The sequence below is a fragment of the Columba livia genome, chromosome 3 (genome assembly GCF_036013475.1).
Source record: "Columba livia isolate bColLiv1 breed racing homer chromosome 3, bColLiv1.pat.W.v2, whole genome shotgun sequence".
Classification (NCBI taxonomy): domain Eukaryota; kingdom Metazoa; phylum Chordata; class Aves; order Columbiformes; family Columbidae; genus Columba; species Columba livia.
This window is the reverse complement of record NC_088604.1, coordinates 46629937-46646586: the sequence shown is the minus strand read 5'-3', so window position 1 is coordinate 46646586 and position 16650 is coordinate 46629937. Positions and strand designations below refer to the sequence as shown.

The following is a 16650-nucleotide window of genomic DNA, read 5'->3' as shown; positions in this document are numbered from 1 at the left end:
TAAAATAAGAATCACAAAGGAAACTCTGCCATTAAATAAATATGTAGACTGACCTTCTGACCTTCCTCCTTAATAGAGAAACATAAAAAGACACCCTGTTCAACCAGCAGTTTTCTGCTCTTTTATAGAAATCTTTCATACCAGTAGCTGCTATTGTCTGGAATGTGCAATCTCAAATGTTGTTCATTTCAAAAAGAACATTTTTAGTCATGTTTTCATTTTTTCCTTCTCGCTCATAGAAAACCTCAATTACCGTATTAATCAGCATTTCTCAGGCAGCTCTCTCTCTGCAGCAGCTTTCAGCCTGACAACAAATCATGAATGGCCCTAACAGCTCTGATCTCAGAAATCCCCATCCATTTCCTTTGATGCTATCACCACTTCAGCTCAACAACAAGCCTGCCCAGCTCAGCCTCAGCTGCCGCCGCTGCTGCTGTTCTCCCTGCGCCTGCTGTAATTGTTAAGGGGAAGAAGGAGGGAAGAGAGCTGGCTCTAATAGATGAAACTTCTTTAGAAAGTCGGAGGGGAGATAAAATGCACACAAGAGATTAAAGCAGAGTCTCATTTTCACATCCTCCCCTTCCCCTTGCCCCAGCAAGGTCAGTGGCAGATTGACCACATCAAGAGTAACTACCAGACCCACCCCCCTTTCCCACTTCCTGCATGTAGGCATCCTTGTGCTGGTAAACATTTGGGGACCAGTTGTGGTCATTACTCGGAGAAGGTACATGATGTAGTTGCACGACTGCACATCTTTTAAAAGCCGGCTGAGGAATCAAACACAAAGAAGAACTCGCTTTCAAGTTCTGCTGAGACAGATACGCTGGTGTTTTGGGGCCATGCTTCCGAAAACCTGGTTGCTGTCAGATTCGAGGGAAAGAGAGAGACTCAGCATGCTCTAGTGACTGTGCGACAGGAAAAGTTAAAGCCTTCTTCTCACAGACTGGCCTGACCTTTACAAAACACAGCCTATAGGCTTCAGATATGATCTCAGAGGCTTTGTATGCCCTAGACTACCTCAGCGCGGTATTGCCTATAAGGAGAGAAATTAAAATTGCACTTGAATCTACATGAAGGTTTTTGCAAGGGCATTTGGGGTGGTGTATGGTGTAGCCAGGAGGCATTTGAATTAACACATGCAGCTTTCAGGGACTGCCTTTAATTACAGAGCACCCTGGTCATTGCCTCGTAGCACTTCCAAATGCCTTTACATTTATTTTTGTCTCAGCTGTGCAATACCAAGAGCAGATCTTTTGGCTGCACTCTCAGCTACTGCCTAGTGCAAGCCTCAGCATCTCTTTTGATTTCAGTGGTGTTTTATCCTCTCAAGAAATTTTCCTTAAAAAGAGAAAAAAGGAGTCAAACTAAAATACCATAACCCTTTTTGTTTCCCGCTAGGCCTTATTAAAATACTGCTCAGATGACTTACAAATCAGCCAAAACAACTCTCCTCCAATGGAAAAAACATTCTTGCAGCACACAGAAGTGAGAACTAAGCTTCAGCCATTTCCTCTTGTTGAGGCTCGAGTCTGAGAAGAAGGAGCCGGGGCTGTCTGGGCCGGCTACCAGGAGGGCAAGAAGTCACCGTGAGAAGTTGGACTTCTCTTCGCGGCGAATGCAGCTGAACAGCAAAGACAAAACAGTCTGAAGCCACTTGCTCTTGTTTCACAGGGAGCAAGCTGGGGTGAAGGTACTGAGAAAGCAGGAGAGTCTTTGTCACTGTGCTTTGTTTCATTGTGGGAAAAGGTAGCAGACTTCAGGGTCTAGATTAAACGTAAGGAGCCATCTCTTTGTCCCTTATGAGAAGGGAAATGCCTCACCGTGAAGACCATGTATGTTCCCCTCTTGGTTACCATCCGCCTTCCCATCACACTTCTGAGCTCTGGTGGTCTTGGGAAAGGTAGGGGTAACAGCCAGGAGCCCATACAACACCACCTGTATCGTCTTTGCGTGTTTCTACCAATGTAAGTTTATACCAGACAAGAAAACCTGAGCACCAAAATCAAACTTTCATATCCCAAATACAGACTTCTGAGTATTCTGTCCATAGCAACTGAGTCTGGGGAAAAATAAATGAAAACGGGCCAACCCATTACAACTGCTTCCCCACCTTACTGGTGGTGACAGAGGGCTGAAAGAAGGGTGCGCTTTGGGAATTTTTCCTTTAAAATTGGCTGATTTCCAGATGATTATGGCAGAGAGATAGGACAGTATACATACATTAGAGGGCTTGATCCTGTGGATACTTCAATGACATCAGCCCTGCAACAAGCTCAAAACAATCTGAAATAACAAAGCCACCTCAGAATTAGTTGCATTGATTCGACTTTCATGTGTTTTCCCAGCTTGGCAGTCATGACACTTTTTGGGGTATTCTCATCCTGCCTGGTAAGTCCATAGAGAGATGAACCATGGCGAAACTTTGGGCTCTGCTCCTGCACAGTTCAGTTTTCCTTTCGGATGCTCTCCAGCCTGCCCACTCTTGTGGAGCTGATGAACACAGCAGAAGGAGGGTGAGATCCATGGGTGGAACCACACCGCTTTTCTCAGACAAAGAATTGGCCACGCAGCGTGTTTCAAAACAGAGTAACAAAAATAACAGCTACACACCATGACGAAGCGCATATGGTGGAAATAAAAATATTTACCCACAGATTATCACAGATCCAGCAATGCGACTACTGTGCATCTAGGACCAAAGGATTCAAAATAGTGACTGTATGTTTAGAGCTGAGGAGAGGATCTGGCAGGGGTGGGCTGAAGGACCACTTCTTAAGCTTCTAAGTGCACAGTTGTCATTTCTCCACCTTTCCTACCCCACGGTGGTGAAATAGTAGTCTTTTCATACCTGTGTGTTGGCTGGGGGAGGGAAAAATTCCTCTGCTATTAAACACAACTTCTCATTAAATAGTTGACACCTTATCCTTCTTTAAATGTTGTAATGTTTACTTTGCAAAACCCAGGAAAGCTTTTAAAATAAAGATAGCAGAGAGATTCTTAAGCCGGGTGTCCTTGCTTATCTGCTCTTTATCAACCAGCTATTGTTTCTGGAGGAGCTCGTTGGGGAAGGTGGAGCAAAGGGGGTTAATGTTCAATGGGTATCTATCAGTTCCCCTGAAGGAATAGCGCTGCTGACAGAAGAGCAACACTGGGCTCTCAGCTACTTCCTGCAGAATGTGACAAACCAGAGAGAAAAAAAACGAGGGCTGCAGCTACTTCTTTATTTTCTCCTCCCCCCGTCCTTTTTTTTTTTCCTCCTTCTCCCAAAACAACTAGTTTTAAGAAAGACATTGTCCTTAGGAGAGATAATCCCACAATAGAGAGTCCATTAGAGGTATTAAAGCATTGGCAGCGCCTGATCTACAAGAAGGGCTCTGTCCTGACAATAGACAATTAAAGCTGATAAATCTGCACTACTTGTTGCCGTTCTAATTCCTCGTAATTGTATGCTACTTGTCCCTGCCTCCTGCGTCCAGGGATGAAGCATGCTTCTTTAATCTCCAGAGTACCTGACCTAGTTCCTATGTGGTCTTTTCAGGACCTGTTTTCTTCCCATCTGGACTTCTTCCCTCCTACTCTCTTTTCCTGCTTCCCTCCCCTAAGCATTAAGAAGAGGTTACGATAGAGGGCACAGAAAACACCAGAGCCCAGCACCCGGATCAATAATTCTGGAGCCCCAGACAATGCACTAATCTGCAATAACAGCTAATCATGCTCAATTTGGCACACCAGTGATTAAACTGTGCTCTTCATTAGGCTAAACAAGTAGAGCAGACGCACACTGACAATTCAAATTGCCCGATCAGTAAGAGCTGCCAAACTCGCGTGCACTTCGGCGTTTGTCGCTGCTGCATCACCAGTCTCGCCAGACTCGGCGCTTGGTCGGGGCTTATCTGTTTTCTTTTGACGTTTTACAGACTGCGGCTCTTAGCTGTGTTTTCTATAGAAAGCGAGCCACTGCTTCACTTTGCTACCACGAGTTCTCCCAGGTAAAGGGCTCAGGGGGTGAAATTGTGATGTCCTGTGCAGGGCACTGGAAAACAATCATCGCAATTACATGTTCCCTCCTGATGCTGCCAGTATTCTTCATTTTATTTTATGTCTCAAAGATATTGGGTGGTTTTCTCTCCTTTTATTTTTATTTTTTTTTAAAGAAAGCTTGGAAGCCTGCTGGTGACAGAGCAGAAGCATGAAAATGTGCGTCATGGGACTTTAAAGACAGAAAACAAGTGAAAATTAGCTTGGATCTATTTACTTTTCAAATAGAACTGTTCAGCCAACCTCACAAAACACTCAGAGACTGGAGAATGGTTTGGATTTTCTTTTTCACCCCTGAACGTATGAAGAAGCCACTCACGTGTCCACTTTAGAAATCTATGAAGTTATTAGCTCTTACATGCCATTTTGATAGTGACCTTCCTATCACCCCATAGAACAATTTCTTCTAACAACAATTTCTTCTGGTTATAATGGTACCTAGTGGACTTGTTTTGCAAACTGCCCTGACAGCCTCACCCAGGAGTTTACCACAATCTTCCTCTAAAGCACAGCACCAAATTCCAGGACTCCTAGAGACCGACCCCACACACTCAGGGGTCTCCTTCTGTTTAACTTTAGCTTATCATACTTGTATTAACTTGAATAAGTGTTAAAACTGCACTCCAAGTTGCTCTTAAAAAAAAAGGGGGTGGGGGGTGGCAAAATAAAAAAAGAGCGTGGAAGATGTCAAATGAATGCAGGAAATGTCTATTCTGGTATTAATATTAATGAATCCCTAATGCATTTGCAACCCACTTGAGGTAAGTCAGTAGAGTTCTTCTGACAGCTATTCCTCATCAAACTACCACTGCCAAAGATGTTGATGCTTTCCCTTTTGCTTTGTCATCTTTAAACCAAGTTTAAATCACATCAGAGCTTACCACAAAATAACGTATTTTATCCTAAGTGAGCACAAAGCCCTGGAGACAGAGGTTTAAAACGACGCACACGTCCGCTCAATTTATCATTTTAAGATAGGAAGCTGCCGCAACAAACAAAACACCTCCTTGAAAGTGGGACAGCAGCAGATTGCGGTGCAGAAAGCTCCGGGATCTTTTGTTTTCCTGGAGAGCAACAACCGGGCTTTGCAGAAAAAGACAACAGCCTCCCCTTGCTGAAATCTAAATCAGTTCATATAGGAAAGCCTGCCAACTGCTAGTTAGATGGTAACAAAATATCGCAGATAATTCACTTTTCACGATAAAGCAGAAACAAGCAGGCATGCAACACCCAGCAGGGGCTCAACTGATAAAACGGTGTCAAACTCAAACCATTTGTCAATTGGGAGGGAAGAAAGCAAGCTGAAAGATGGACTCAGGAAGTAGATTTATCTAGTGCGACACATTAACTAGTATAAATACTAAGGAAAAAGTAAACACATTTACCCAGCAGTATCTCCAGCCAGCAAAGAAAAGGCTTCTGAGCCTCAGCCCCACGCTGGCCATCTAACCCCTCAGCTGTCAGCTCCAACAGCAGCCGCATTTTTCTTCTCGTGCAGGATTGCAATGCCATTTAATTCATGGCACTAAAAGGTTTTATTAAAAGCGTACACTGTAATTAAGCAAAACAAAAGCTATGACTCCTCTGCTATTCCAGTCTCCTCCCTCCACCCAGTAGCCAAAACAATAAAACCACCTTGGCAGCAAACAAGTCAGGTAACATACCCTGGAGAAGAGCACGGATTTGTTATATAATAATTTACTTTACGTCTGGCTTGTTCAAAACTGCCTGATCAGAAACTTCTGTCCCGGAGGCTCCAGAGGCAGCGGCGGGGGCTGGCAAGGCAGGTCAGGCACAGTTAACACCGCCAGCAGCGTAATGTGGGGCACGCAAACAAACCGGAATAATGCGGGGCAGGAGGGCTCTTCGGATGTGTGCTTCCCATTGGAAAGTCTAAAACAAATAACACGGTTTGCGGGCAGCACCGCTCCCCTGCAACCACCGGCAAGAAGGAGAACGGTTCAGAGGGATTCAGGATACCAACCCACAGCGACCTACGCACACCTTGTGCCGGCAGCCTCTCACATCAAAGGATGGCACGTCACATCAGCAAACCAGCCTAACGTTCCATCTAACATGAAACTCACAAATTAACAGCAAAGTAAGTAATCTGCATCATGCTCCCCCCCCAAAAAAAAAGAGTTCATAAAGCAAAACACAGTTCTTTGTTCGGCTGTACCTTCATGTGTCCACACAGCACAGGTTCCCCACCTCCGGCTCATGCATCTCAGGATGTTAGTCCATATGGAAGGTCTGTCACTCACCCTCACACCCCTACACACGCACGCACACCCGAACACGCACACCACACCCCCGCTCTCACTCCCCAACACGCACTGCCGGCAACCGCTCCGAGGATTTTAGAATTTCCTCTTGCTGGCAGATTCCTCCCTCCCCTCGCATCCACTCCACCCTGTTCTGTAATTAGGCTTAACAAGAGCAATTAACAAAACAAACTCCTCTCCGCCTGGTGGCCTGATAATTCTGATTGTCATAATGTATTAAGATGTGTAAGCCAGTTTAAAATAAAGGTAAATTACAACATTGCGCAAGAGACATTTTGAACCTATTTTTACTACTTCTATCATAGGGATAATGATCATTCAGCCGCACCTTTAATGTAAAGCACAATAAACAAAAACTCACAGCAGAACTCAAAATTGTCGCTTTTGGACCAACGAGACTGTTGTGGTTTTTTGCTAGTTTATCAGTGGGCAGCTCCTTTCTCCTATGCACAGCAAACTCCATAGAAACATCATTTTGGTTTTGGGATTACCTAGTGACCCTAAAAATAAATCTAAGATGTAAAATCAAGTTTAAATGCACCTTCAGGCTTTACAGGCACCTACAAATCAATGGATTGTAATTGTTCCTTTTTCTCTGCCTGATTTCTAATGGCACGATACGCAAGACAAAAGCCTCAAAAAGTTTCTAATGGTTTGTCCATCCACTTTCAGTTCACTTTCCTTCAACAATCAAATCAAAGATATTTAGTGTCAGGATCATCAAAAAAACCAACAAATGAGGACTAACTGATTTCACGTGGTCAGTGGCGAAACATTTACGTCCTTTGATTTCAGTGAGCTATGGGTCCAACCCACACAGAAAATTTACACACAGCCTGAATTCATTTGGAAAACATATCTAGTTCTTGTTCTGCTTATACACTCTATAAGAGTGTGTAATTAAAACTGTCAACATAAAATTAGTAAACATAGCAAAATCACAGGCGCTCAGAAAATTCATGAGCATAAGACCAGAAAAAAAACCCAAAACAGTTTGGTACGTGCCGTGGATTCAGGTTCATATGAATTGAAAAACACATTGTGCTCCCTCAGATACATATAACCTGATTCACGACACCATCTGTCAACTAAACACAAACAATTTAAAAAAAAAAAAAAGAAAAAAAAGAAAGAAAAAAAGAAGGGCTGGTGTTGCTAGTGTATTGTTGGAATCCTGAAGTTTCTGATAAGCTACATATGTTTTCCTAAGTCAATGATTTCATCTCTGCTGGGTGTCAACATTTGCACAAGAATAATTTTGGGGGTCAGAAAGACATCAGCAAATGAGATTTCAAAAGGGTTTCATAAGAGTGCAGATTGCTCAAACACAGGGAAAGGAGGGTTTCAGCTTCCAGAAGTTCACCCTTCTGCTTCTTCATTCCTCCTTCCCTGAAGCTGAGTCAAAGTTCTGTAAAAATCTAGAGCGAACCATCAGATTTGCAAGACAACAGCCTCACATAAAAAGCCAAGCTTTGCAGTGAGACAAACACTCCAAAACGTCAGTAACAGGAGACTGGTACGGTGCAAAATCAGACACACTTTCAAATGGTAGGAGATGCCAGGTGCACACAGAAACTCAGTTCTGCACTCTTGGCATATGATGCACTGTCTGTTTTTTTCTTCTACCAGATCTCTTCCTTGTTCAGTGTTTAGAAAGAAGGGTGCTGACTAAAACAGTCCTTTTACCAGATTTTTTTCTCACTTTTTTGTCTCCTGGAAAGGCCCGGTGCCTTTCTTTTACCACAGAATGTTCAAATGGAAGACAAATCAATTTTGTCTTGTATTTTTCCACTTTGCTCATCACAACAGCAGCACTTGAATGCCTCACAAATACCAAATAATGACTAATCTGATTTTCACAATAGCTCCCGCATATGCTGATGAAGGTATTATTGCTGTTCTCTCGCTTGCAGAAGGGGTATGGAGACACGATGACATTAACATCAAAAGTGTACATTAATTTTGGGATGCAGAGCGACCGATTTACTCAGCACGGCGTATTACGTTGCGTGTTCAAAGCATTTCTTTTCCTGGCGCCTGCGACGGCTCTGCATTTTGCAGGGCTTCGCATCAGGCACCCAGCAGATGTCGAAATTACTGACCACCTGCAAAAGGCTCTGGTGAGGCTAACTGGCATGAATCTTATTCAGAGTCACAGGCAGAAATAATACATGGTACCTCAGAGCAGAGCTCACCTGCCCTGAGAAGAACAACACTTCTTCCTAACACAGCCATTTTACTTCCTCATGCTGCAGCGAATGCGACAGGGGGGGGAAGAGGTGTCTTAAAGATAACAAATTTCATTACACCACCCCAATTCATCTCCCCTAGCAAGCTTATCTGATGCCTGAATGAGGCAAGTAACCAGTAGAAAAAAAACAGCAATTAAATGAGTAATTAAAGACTGTATCATAATGCATTTAAGGATCAAATTTTGGTTAGGCAAACAACCTAAACTTCAGAGAACTTGAGTTGGCAATTTTAGTAATGTCCTTCAACAGTTTTTGTGCTGATTTTTGAAACTGCAAATAGAAAAAGTGGACCTTGGCATCACACCAATGCCCACATGGATCATCAGCAGAGCTGGGATGTTCAGATCTGCCACGGGCAGACCTCTGGAGGGAAGCTAACAGACCTGGCTCACAGCAACCATCTGGTTGTTTTGGGCAAGGTCAGCACAAGCACTGGAGGGGACAGCACCCTTCTGCTGATGGGTTCCCCCAGGTAGAAGCAGAGGAATCACTTCCTCCATGGATCTCGGTTTCATTCCAGGGTGGGTGTGGAGTTTGTTCCCTCTTCCCTCTCTTCCTGTCTGAGCCCATCTTCCAGACCTCGCCTCAGACTTCTCATCGGTATCCTTGCCCAGCAAGTCCTCATCTTGTTCCTCCTGACCCCGCTTGCAGTTTCCCTTTCCAGTCACTCCCATTTTCCCCTCCCACACCCAGGTTCCTTGTGCCAAGCCTTCTCATCAAGCCAGTTTCAGTCCCTTCTGGTTCCTCACCTGCACTGCACTTCTTTCCTTTCCTGATCTACACAAACATGGTATGATCTCCACGCCCACCTGCCCCTTCCCGCTGACTGGCAGGGCCTGGCCTCCACAGCCTGACCAGCACTACGGTGTCATCAAGTCTCCAGGCATCTCCTGGTGCTCCTCTACAGGCACGTAGCAGTGAGCTCAGTTCACACGTTGAGCAGACATGGTGTCAAGCCAACTGGAAGTCCTGTGACTTATGTTAGTATGGCACTGAGCCCGAGCTAATAAGCCCTGGTGAGAAGCCGGATATATTAGCTTGGGCTTAGCACCGTGCTAATGCAGCCAGGCAGCTTTTGGATCAGAGCTGGCTTACATCCCACCCGCTTTTAACACCAAGCTTGCTCGTCTTCGTCTACAATAACCCATAAAGATAAATCCCTCGGTCTTGTACCAACCTTACTCTCAGTTTCCCTGCTCCCTGACACTGCTGATCTCCAGGCAGAGTCTCTTCTTCATAATCTACCCCAGGTTCAGCTCTTGTCCAGAGGCTTTTAAAAACAGCTCCTTTTGATGACACTCTGGCCTCAGGATAGTTTACAGTAACTGAACATATGCTCTACTGCTCTCGGTTCAGGCACTCAAGTTCTAGACCCAACAGTGTTCACTCACTGAAGTGAGACATTATGCCCTCCTACAGCTCCTGGGGAGGATGCTCTGCCAGTCATCTAGGTCGGCTTCTAGCTCAAAAGCGATCCTCCTGGGCATGGGAGTCAGGGATGGAGGTGGGGACAGGACTGTGTGTGTCCTGGTCTTGCTCTGACAGAGGCGTAAGTGGAGCACAAGCACAGACCCAGGAACTGGGAAGAGTCCCCGGCAAAGGGATGGCATTCGAGCATCCCTGACCACATGGCCACCACCTTCCCCTGCCACATACACAGTCCCTCCCTGGGCCCATGAACATGTCATTCAAACTTGTGCTCCAAAAAATGGGGGCTCTCATGGTGGAGATTACTTTTAAAAATAAAAGTCATCACACTCTTAGTGTTAGCAACACAACTTTTGACATAGCCAAGTTCTTGGAAATGGCAGAACAGATTTTGGGGAAATATACAGCCCGAGGAAAGTAAAATATAAGAAACAACCGAGCCAAATGTTTGGAATTTGGTAGATTTATGAGCACCTAAAAGTGGGATCTCCTAACATAAACAGTCTTTGTTAGCAACAGGTGATGCTACCAGTCCTGCTTATACTAGAGATCAGTTTCCAAAGATTAATTTTAGGGAGATGTTATTGAACATTTTTCTTTGAATAAGCAGGAGAATATTACCATCATGAACAAATCACACACAAAGTACAGGCACAGATTTAAATGCTGCTTCCACGGCCTGCTATTCCTCTTTCAGTGGCCCAGGCCAATGCACTAGAATTGTATTAATTATACAACATGGCCGGGTTTGATAAAGACAGAAAGGATGCTTCTGTTCCAACAAGTTTACATAAAGTGCTCCTTTTTACATACTAAATCCTAAGGGGCAACGGAGACAACAGAAATACTGATGCTGCTATTCTTCATCACTGTTAAGATTAAAAAGATAGATAGACAAGTGACTATCTAATTGCCATAGTATGCTGTAATAAAACCATATTCTTAAGTGACTAATATCACCACCAAATCATAATACTAAAAAAAAAAAAAAAAAAAAAGTGTTTGAGAGATTAATTTGCACCAGCCTATCTCAGCATACCCCTCATCTAGAATTATTAGCACACAAATCAGGCAACAGGGAGCGAGGGAAGCTTGCAATCAGACCTAACGCCTTCCCTTCCTCTCAGCCCCCGGTACAGGACAGCCACTTCCTTTCTACAAACGCTTCGCTCAGATCTGTACACAAGACAGGCCACATCTTCCGGGGAGGCTCAAAGTCTTTGCAGACGCACAGTTGCCTTCAAAGCATCGCTGGAAATCTGTGTGGGAAGACTCTAAAATATTAAAACCATCTTATACTCTCTTCTTCTAAGCCAAAACCAAACCCCCTCTAAACTTATCTATCACTTCTCTGTTCTGTTTATTCTGAGTTGCAGAATAAACTTTCTGACTACTGAAAAAGATGCACAAATACATAAGCTGAACCATATGTACAAAGGAAAACAACAGAGAAAATCTAGATGTCCTTTCTAGAAAGACAGTTATCTTCTACAACATTAGAATTACATATAAGCTTTTCCTCTGTTACCCAAAGCAGGCAAAGAGAAGGCTGGTGTCAAAACACTGCACCTCAAAATGTAGCTTATCTGTCCTAAATCCGAACTGACTTACCTTTCGGATCAACACTCCATTAGCACCTTGCCTGATTTTCCTCTCCCAAAGGTAACCGCTTGCCCTCTAGCAGATCCGCGGGTTATTTAAGCCATGATCTTCAGCCTTAAGAAATCCCCAGCTGAAAGTTTGCTACGGCACTCGTAACCACAGCCCGGCGGCGAGCAGGACGCGACACTCCTCTTCCTCGCGCGGTGCTCAAGCAGCCAGCCCGTGCTTGCTGACTGTAGACCAGAGGTTGTCGTGTTTTCTCAGTTTCCCCATTTCTAACCTGAGAGCTACCCCGTGCAGAGGGATGGCTTTCATAAGATGCATCCTTTGTACCTTGAGAGCCTTGTACCTTGGAGAGCCTTGCTGCCAGATGTCCTCTGCAGCCAGTTCATGGCTTTCGTTTTGTATTTTGCAATAGCTTACAACTTTTGTACAAATTCAGAGACTACTATTACTAAAAAAACAGTGTGTATTATTCTTAAAGAAGGTAGAGAGGCCAAAAGATCGGATCTCAGTTAAATCCTCTGAATTTCTCTAATGTCACCTTTCTTTCTGACTGCCAATGCCATGTTTTTGCCAGTCCTACATACAGAGAACTGGATCCCTTTGGAATACGGTCGAGCTGACAAGGTGTGGAGCAGTACGACTGAGATGCTATCTCCCTGAAATACCTGGCACATTTGCAGTGTGCTTGGACACGAGAAGAGCATAAATTATCACAACTCACTGCGCAGAGAGAAGCGTGCCCTAACAGACCTTTGGAGGTTCATTATCAGTTTCTGAGGATGGATGCTGTAACCCCACAAATAACAGTGAAGAAGGGTACATTGGTTTACATCTGACAAGGATCTAAAGACAAACAGGTACCAGAAATCCAGTATATGTGCTGCTTACTGAAACAGACAAAACACATCGAAATATTTTTTCAGATTAATTTACATAAAAATATATTTGACTTTTGCATGTATGGTAAATGTGATTCTGCAAATCACCCTGTCAAAGCAATCTAAACAAAAATCCATCTGCATGCTTATAAACAAGTAAAACTGTTTTAAGGACACAATATGTTAAAAAAATGTCAACAATAATGGTGAGTCCATGCTTCCAATTATATTCTTTCTTCAATTAGTCTTGAAGAAACTAACACCTCTATTAATCATTTCAATTAACTCCACGCACCACATGACATCCGCACCAGCAGCCCATATGTTGCGTTCCAATCACCCAAATATTAAAGCCTTTTTAATTGATTGATCTAAAGAACATTCAACAGGCTCAAGGTGGCAGCCAGCCAGGAAATCCCAAAAGAAGATGACAAAAAGGTGGGGGTGCTAAACCAGCTTCCCAGTTTGTTTTTCCTCTTCCTCCAGGGTTCACTAAGTTAATCCAATCACAGCCCATAAAGCCCCTTTTTAATAAAATAAATAAATAGATAAGAGAACACACATGTTGGCTTTCCCCCAGAGAAGCCCCCTCCGCTAAAGCCGGAGAGCCATCCTGTTAAGAAAGTGCCGCATAGGAGGGTGCATTTTTTATCCGGCAGAAATATTTAGCTTGGCCGCTGGCCAGGGAATGCTGAAAGAATAGACTGAATTAGGGGATTTACCTTCCACGTGTTTGGCACGCGTCATTAGAGGCTCTGAAGAGCTTGACTCTTTCCCTCTCTCACTCTCTGTTTTTTCTCCCCCCCACCAGAGCTTTGATGCAGAGAATAAAGTATGAGCTATAAGAGCATTTGATGTGTTGCGTTTCTAAGTGTTGGCACGGTGGCTTTTGTTCTGTCGAAGAAAACTGATGCTCAGTTTCTGAAGGTAAATTAATTTTCTTTTTATTCCAGTCAGGTATGGGGCGATATGTTTCAAACACATTTATTTTAACGCAGAAAAAAAGCATGCTATTTTTCTTTCTCTCTTTTCCTAAAAAAAGAAAAAAAGTTTTTGAAGTTTTCTGTAGACAGATTTAAACTTGGAGAAAGTGGCTTAAAAGTAAATTCCTTAAGTGAAAACCCAACCACAGAGTATTTTAGGAGCTCATTTTTGTAACAATAACCCATGAATTGCTCTGTCATTTGACTTTTATATGCTGTCATGTGGACTTATGTTATTTTAAAAAACACCTCTTTACATAAGTACTTTGGTCCTGCAAATACCTCTTAAGATCTATAACCAGAACACATTAGTCAAGACGGTTGGTCTATACCTCAAGAAACCCAAACACCTTCCCAGAGTTTCTAATTTGTGAAGGGAAATATGACATTTTAAGTTAGCCTCTGCCCCCATTAACTTACAGAGGCGGGGGGGAAAAGTCCTACAACTTTCCACCTGAATAAAAGCACTGAGGCCCTTAAACCAACAGTAAATGCAACTGTTTGTGTCTGGCACACATGCCAACTCTGTTTACAGGGCAGGGTTTTGCAGAACAAGTGCCACCGACACTCATCCACGGAGCTGGGTGTGGAGAGCCCTGTGCCACTGCCTCTGCTGTACAGTCTCATCACAGCATCAGATAAATATAGGCCCTATTCACACATGGGTTTTATCGTTATTGATTCAAGCAAATCAGTTTAGAAGCTATCTGTTGACACGCTTACTCAAAGCGAGGTTCAAGCAGAGTTTCTGAAATGGTGCTGGCTGTATCTTTACTCCATCTTTGCTTGCAAATAAAACTGGGTCTGACTTTGCTTCAGCTAAGTTCAAGTCACTGGATGACAGCATGTGAGTTTTTCATCTGTCTTTCAGCAGAGCTAGTTCATTGCGCCTTGCATATCAGAAGATCCTGGGGGCTACAAGAAAAGTAACTAAATGGACAGATACCAGCCCCCAACTGGAAATACAAGATACTAACTCCAACATCGGAAGGGTGCTGAGGACCATCTCCTCACTGACTATAAAACACCTCAGCTGTAGGTAACTCCTCATAGCTGAAGGGCAGGGCCATAGTTTATCACTTCTTAAATAAATCATTCATAATTCATAGCCACGTTGAAAACCACACAAATAATGAGCTCTCGGTATTACTCAGCGGAAAGTGAGAACTGGAGTTTTCCACCCAAACCCGTAAAGGCCGACAAGCTCAGACATGTTTTTGTGAGCTCTTTCCTGGACCCCATGTTTTTAATTCAATTTAAAGAAAGCTAGACAGCCACTTCCCCCTGTCTTTTAAGTAAAGATGTTAACATCTGTGCTAATAATACAGCTACCCCTTCATGTATCAAAGGCTTCAGCAATCACAGAGGCTTTCGTTTCATCACAAGGAAAAACTACAAAAATAAAGCTGCCTAGTTCTGCTGCTAACAGGGCAGGTTTGGCCCTATACACTGCATTTTTACTGCTAATTTAATCTCTGAACCACTGGTGATGCAGCACTTTACTGCACGCCAGTAGTAGTAGGAACTGCAACAGATAATTCCCTACCGATTGTTTCCACTTTACCAGAAAAAAGAGTAAGTGCTCTGGACTGACAATCCCAAATAGGATAATACCTCTGCCGAAAGACTGCAGGTTTAATAGAAAATAATTGTGAATTAAGGTGTGGGTGCTGCAGGCTTGTGCTCCATGGCAAAGTACCACGGGGCAGCACATGCTTGTCCATGCGAACCTGTGAGCAAAGGCCTCGGGTGCTCCCTGCTCCCCCGGCACAGGGCTCCTTTCCCGGAAAACACCCCACACGCAAAAAGTGCCTTTCTGTCACCGGTGGCCTCCGTCACGTACGATCCCAGGAATACCCGTGTGTCCACACCTGGGAATGGCCTCCCTGCTTTGGCTCTGGAGTGGCGACAGGGAGGCCAAGCAAAGCTCCATCCTGACTGGTGTTGATACTTGGGCCAAATAACAGAGAGAATTTGCCTGACAATACCAGTTCAGTGGCAAATTCCTTGATGTATTTCTCATAACTGCAGCAACCTTGCTGTGTTTAAACGCAGCCTGCTACGGTTACCATATTTACAGATTAAAAATATGACCTTTATAAGTGAAATCAAAGAGCTCTTTTTTTCCCCCTACACCTCCTCCCTCTGTGTTTTTAATTAAAGCCACGAACCAACACATGTATCCATTCTGCTTTCTGTAATAATTTGGGATTCCACACACAAATACTACACAGATAAAACGAACCTTTCTGTGTTAGCGATTCGCAGTGCAGTAAATTCTCCTTTCCAAACCTGCCGTCTTCATTAAAATCTTATTTGCTTGGTAATCTCCTTTGATCGCTAAAGTTATAAGAAGCCCCCTCCTCTTCTTTTGATACTATCAGTGTAGCTTTTGACCAGAGAGCATGATGAATTAAATGTATGACAGATATGACAGGTGAGGAGTGCTTGGAGAGGGCTTAAACAGCAGGGATAAGACAAAGCCCCCATTTAAGAACAAAACCCCTACCCGATGGCTCGCCCGTTAATGACCAACCACTCTATTTGTCCTGGTGGATGAGGAGCAAGCTGATACCACAGACAAAGCTTTGTTAGCCACAGGGCTGTTCTTCAATCAGGCCACACAACCAACTAATTGAAATGCCCAGTTTTCCCCCCTCAGGATTTGATATACAAGCTAGGGGTTTTTGTAGGTATACTTTTTTTTCCCCCACCCTCCTCTCCCGTTGTGTTTTTTGTTTGTTTGGGGTTTTTTGTTTTGTTTTTTTTCCCCTATAATGTATTAATTCAGTCACCACAAGTTTACAGCCGGACTAAGTGGAATTACAGCATATAAACCTGAAAATCTATCTGCAGGGATCCAGCTAAGCCCCAGAGAGAGACAAGTCCAGCAATACAAATCCAAGGAATTTTGGAAGTCAATCCATTAGGATTACTAGGCCTTTGATTTTGGAAGTCATAGGCTCAAAATATGGAACCAATGAACTCTCAATCTTCCTTCATTTTAGCCTCTTTTCAGAGGACTTATTGACCCCATTTTTTTCTATGAAAACACACCGATAAATATGGACAGAATTACACTGTTTTTCCACTATATTTGCAATGAAGGAAGAGAGGAAAATAACTGTTTTCTCCAACTCATGGTTAACACGCCCTTTAAGATTTCATATGATGTATT

The 16650-nt window shown here is 43.6% G+C and overlaps 1 protein-coding gene across 4 annotated transcripts in view; it reads right to left on the bottom strand.

The window, feature by feature from the left end:
* PRDM1 (PR/SET domain 1) overlaps positions 1 to 16650 on the bottom strand; it is a 103469-nt gene that overhangs the window by 28006 nt on the left and 58813 nt on the right. Inside the window, exon 1 of one of the 4 annotated variants that reach the window (XM_021297251.2) lies at positions 6218 to 6375. The exons of 2 other annotated variants lie outside the window; for them this stretch is intronic. In XM_021297251.2, coding sequence (XP_021152926.1) covers positions 6218 to 6223 — 6 coding nt within the window. In that variant the 5' untranslated portion in view covers positions 6224 to 6375. Of the gene's footprint in view, positions 1 to 5423; positions 5566 to 6217; positions 6376 to 16650 lie in introns of those variants that run through there. One more of the 4 variants, XM_065056609.1, reaches the window with a different exon arrangement.